At 51.7% G+C, this 4,364-nt stretch overlaps 2 protein-coding genes across 2 annotated transcripts; one reads left to right on the top strand and one right to left on the bottom strand.

The window, feature by feature from the left end:
* The first annotated feature begins 21 nt into the window (after window positions 1-21).
* Window positions 22-2,103, top strand: LOC1281102 (acid phosphatase type 7). Its single transcript, XM_321039.6, has 3 exons — window positions 22-938; window positions 1,016-1,436; window positions 1,572-2,103. The coding sequence occupies exons 1-3, from the start codon at window positions 316-318 to the stop codon at window positions 1,917-1,919; spliced, it is 1,392 nt and encodes a 463-aa protein (XP_321039.6). The 5' UTR covers window positions 22-315; the 3' UTR covers window positions 1,920-2,103.
* On the bottom strand, window positions 2,014-4,270 carry LOC1281101 (beta-1,3-galactosyltransferase 5). The gene is made up of 2 exons (XM_321038.5): window positions 3,539-4,270; window positions 2,014-3,469 (listed from the first exon to the last, which is right to left on the bottom strand). The coding sequence occupies exons 1-2, from the start codon at window positions 3,819-3,821 to the stop codon at window positions 2,559-2,561; spliced, it is 1,194 nt and encodes a 397-aa protein (XP_321038.4). The 5' UTR covers window positions 3,822-4,270; the 3' UTR covers window positions 2,014-2,558.
* Window positions 4,271-4,364: the final 94 nt, after the last annotated feature.

Here is a 4,364-nt window from a genome sequence, read left to right on the forward strand (position 1 = left end):
AAGACCCCATCATGTCATGCGCACCGAAATCAGGTCAACAAATGTTTTGACGCCACCGCTGGTGACGAAAACAACGCAAAACAAAGAACAGCTGCAATCGTCGTTTGCACAAAACAGGCCAATCGCTACCTTATCTCCCAAGGCTAGTGATTGCTGGTGGTATCGCATTTGTTTATTAGCATTTAGAACTTTCCTCTTCGAAAGAGTGAAGCTTTCTCTCTACCTCCGTTCAAGTGCAAACTACGCCACGGAAGTTAACGCACTTGGCTAGACGCACTGCCATTTGTCACTGCCATTTACGCAGTATTACGTAAAATGGGGCTGCTGGGAGGTATAAGGCCTCTGGCAGGACACCTACTCTTGCTCCTGCTCATCACCGCCTGCAATGGGCAAGTGTTTTACTACCAACCGGAGCAGGTGCACCTGTCCTTCGGCGAATCACCGCTCGAAATTGTCGTCACCTGGAGCACCATGACGGCGACGAACGAATCCATCGTCGAGTACGGCATCGGAGGGCTGATCCTGAGCGCTACCGGTACGGAAACGAAGTTCGTCGACGGTGGCCCTGCCAAGCGCACGCAATACATTCACCGGGTGGTGCTGCGTGACCTGCAGCCGTCCTCACGCTACGAGTACCACTGCGGCAGTCAGTGGGGCTGGTCGGCGGAGTTTTACTTCCACACCACCCCGGAAGGCACGGACTGGTCGCCGTCGTTGGCCATCTTCGGCGATATGGGCAACGAGAATGCACAGTCGATGGCACGGCTGCAGGAGGACACCCAGCGCCACATGTACGACGCGATTCTGCACGTGGGAGACTTCGCGTACGACATGAACACGGACGATGCGCTCGTGGGGGATCAGTTTATGAACCAGATCCAATCGATCGCCGCCTACACCCCGTACATGGTGTGTGCGGGCAATCACGAGGAGAAATAGTGAGTCACTGGCTGGGTTGTCCATTGTTGCTCGAGCATCACCACCGGTTCACAATCCCGTTCTCTCCTTTTCGCAGCAATTTCTCCAACTATCGCGCACGGTTCAGCATGCCCGGTGGGACGGAAAACATCATGTACAGCTTCAACCTGGGACCGGTGCATTTCATCGGCTTCTCCACCGAGGTGTACTACTTCATGAACTACGGGCTGAAGCCGCTGGTGAAGCAGTACGAGTGGTTGCGCCGCGACCTGGAGGAAGCGAACCGGCCGGAGAATCGCAAACTGCGCCCCTGGATCGTCACCTACGGTCACCGACCGATGTACTGCAGCAACGATAACGATAACGATTGCACCCACAGCGAAACGCTCGTGCGCGTGGGCCTCCCGTTCATGCACTGGTTCGGGCTGGAGGATCTGTTCTACGAGCACGGTGTCGATGTGGAAATTTGGGCCCACGAGCATTCGTACGAGCGGCTGTTTCCGATCTACGACTACAAGGTAAAGGCCATGTGCTGTCTGTGCAATTTGTGCCTTATCGTTCTATCGTGCCAGTGCGGACAGTCCCGTGATTCGATCGATCGTTGACATGGTGCTGAAACCACACTTACTGAAACATCTTCCTCCCCTCCGCAGGTCTACAACGGTTCGTACGAGGAACCGTACCGTAATCCCCGTGCCCCCGTACACCTCGTCACCGGTTCGGCTGGGTGCAAGGAGGGGCGAGAACCGTTCATCAACAAAATACCGACCTGGAGTGCGATTCACAGCCGCGACTATGGCTACACGCGCATGAAGGCGATCAATGGATCGCATCTGTACTTTGAGCAAATTTCCGTCGACAAGGAGGGGGCGGTCATCGATTCCTTCACCATCATTAAGGACGAACATTTGCCGTACAAACAGTTGCTGGAGCGGGACGAGCAGGAGCGTTTGCGTGCGAAGAGCAGCGGCGGCGCTGAGGCGGAAGCGAATCTCCTTTAACGCGCATACGCACACACAAACACCATCATGCGTTATATTTTTCCACTTTTATCCTATCTTTTGCCACTACCAAATATGAAACTCCTTGCCGTTGTTCACATTGCTACTATGCAAGCGATTTATTTAGTGATCAAAATAATACTTGAAACCACGCAATAAACACATCGGAGGAATTACCTATATATTGCACCGCGTTTTTTTGGGGCTGAGATTCCGGTCCGGTAGTGTTTGTGTGTTTTGTGCAGCAATTGGTATCACAGATCGGTTCTAAAGATCGGTCTCGTAAGTTTTGTGAGGGAATGGTTCTCGATGATGTAAAATAATACGCTTTTGCTAACTAAATCTACTTGTAAGTCTTGCACTACTAATACTAATACATCTCTCCCTCTCTCTGTCTCTATCTTAGTGTAAGAGGGATTAAAAATTAATGGCAGTATCGTTTGTGTGATCGTGCACATGATTAAGGACGGATGTGTGTAAAAAATGTGTCTTTTTCCCCCCACTAAAATGGCAATGATAGTATGGTAAGGGAGGAAAGGTAGTTCGTTGTTTCGTTCGTTGGCACATGCTAGTGGATGGAGGGGGTTATTTATATCGGTTTGGTAACTATTCCCGTACCCTTAGCTTACCATTACCATACTACTTTCTCAGCTTCATCTGACTGATCATGGCCGTACCGTGGTCGGGCTGGATCTGCTGCTTGTACTCGGCAACGCACGTCGCGGTGAGCGATTTGCCCGGGGGCCGCTGGTAGCACGCATTGTCGTAGCACCGTTCCAGCTCCTGGATGAACTCCATGATCAGCTTCCCATTGCCACCGTTCGGGCCGACGTAGTAGTCGCACTGGTACGAGTAGCGCTTCATGTCCCGGATGCAGCAGTCCAGAAACTCGGAGTTGGAGCTGTACCAGCGGTTCAGGGCGGTCGGTTGTATCTGCAGCCGCTGTGCCAGTATGCCCGTGATGAAGGTGTCGTCGATCCAGAAGAAGCTGCCCGCCTTCTGCGATTCCGCCGCCAGTGCCCGGGCCGTCCGCTGGTTCGTGATGTAAAGCCACCCGGACAGGTACGGGGGGTAAATGTCGCCCGGGAACTCGTCCCGCGACACGTACCACTTGTTCGCCTGCAAACGGATGACCTTTTTGCTGCGAAACACGTACCCGGCCAGCAGGTGGTGGTGGGTTCGCGCCTCCTCGCTCTGGTGCAGATCGGACAGATAGTTCTGGATATAGAACGGATCGTACACGATATCGTCGTCCATCTTGAGCAGATACTTGGCACCGCGGCAGTGTTGCGTTGCCCACTGCAAGCTCATCAGGTGCTTGTAGGTGAGATTACGATACGCCTCGACGAAGTTGCCCTGAATCAGATCGCCGTGCAGGCGCTGTTCGGCTTCGATGGCGGCCTGCGTGATGAAGCGTTCGGTTGGTGGAATCGAGGCGAGGGAAAATATACGCAACAGCCCCATCGAGAGCAGCTTCTGCTGCGATATGGCTTGTCGATGGGCAGCGCGGATCTCATCGTGACCGACGTACGAGGTTACCAGAATCACTCCTAGAAGGGGAAAGAGGGAAAACAGTGACCACGACAACAACACACATACCCAGGACGCACTCTTCTTACCCAGTAGTTCCGAAAAGCTGCCGTTCTCCTTGCAGATATCGTTCGCTATTACATACTCGAATCCGGTCAAGTTGGCCAACCGGGAAGGATCCACGGACGACCACTCCCGCTCACTGCTCACCGCTGACGATTGCTGTTCGCTGTCGCTCACTGACCTTCCACCCTCCCCGGGCAGCAGAAACAGATAGTTCCCTTCACTGTCCTTGCGGAAGGAGTATCGATACACGCCATACAGCACGGCCAAAGCTGCCACGGAAGCGAGAAACCGTTGAAACTTTCTCATCGCACAAAGCAACAAGTGGAAAGCAACGGGCACACGACACAAAGGGCACGGGAGCCCATGCAGAACTGTCGCGGGCACGCACGTAAAACACTTGGCACTTGGTTGTTTGAGTATTTTGGCACTGGGGGAATGAATGTTACATTAGATTACATGAAAATAAAACGTTTTTTAACACACTTCTATGATGGCACTGTTTTTGCTTTTTTGTGTGTGTGTGCTGATAGGCTGCGAACCGATTACTGCGGAATGTGTAAACAAACCGAGCTTAAGTGTCGTTTACACCACACGAATGAGACTTGCTGTCAAACGCTGTCAAAGCAAACATATCACAGGGGTGGTCAACTTTTTTTTTATTGTAATATAGATTTTCCTAAACGAAACGTGTGTTTTATTATCATTCAAATAATCGTTAAAATAATTATTTATGATATAAAAATGAGGGAAAATCTATGTTTTCCTCTATTTCACAAAATTGTGTATAAATTCACGACACTTTGTGTTGCGTTTTCTCACACACCGGCGACGATCCCTGCAAGACAGTGC

The sequence above is a fragment of the Anopheles gambiae genome, chromosome 2 (assembly GCF_943734735.2).
Source record: "Anopheles gambiae chromosome 2, idAnoGambNW_F1_1, whole genome shotgun sequence".
Taxonomy (NCBI): domain Eukaryota; kingdom Metazoa; phylum Arthropoda; class Insecta; order Diptera; family Culicidae; genus Anopheles; species Anopheles gambiae.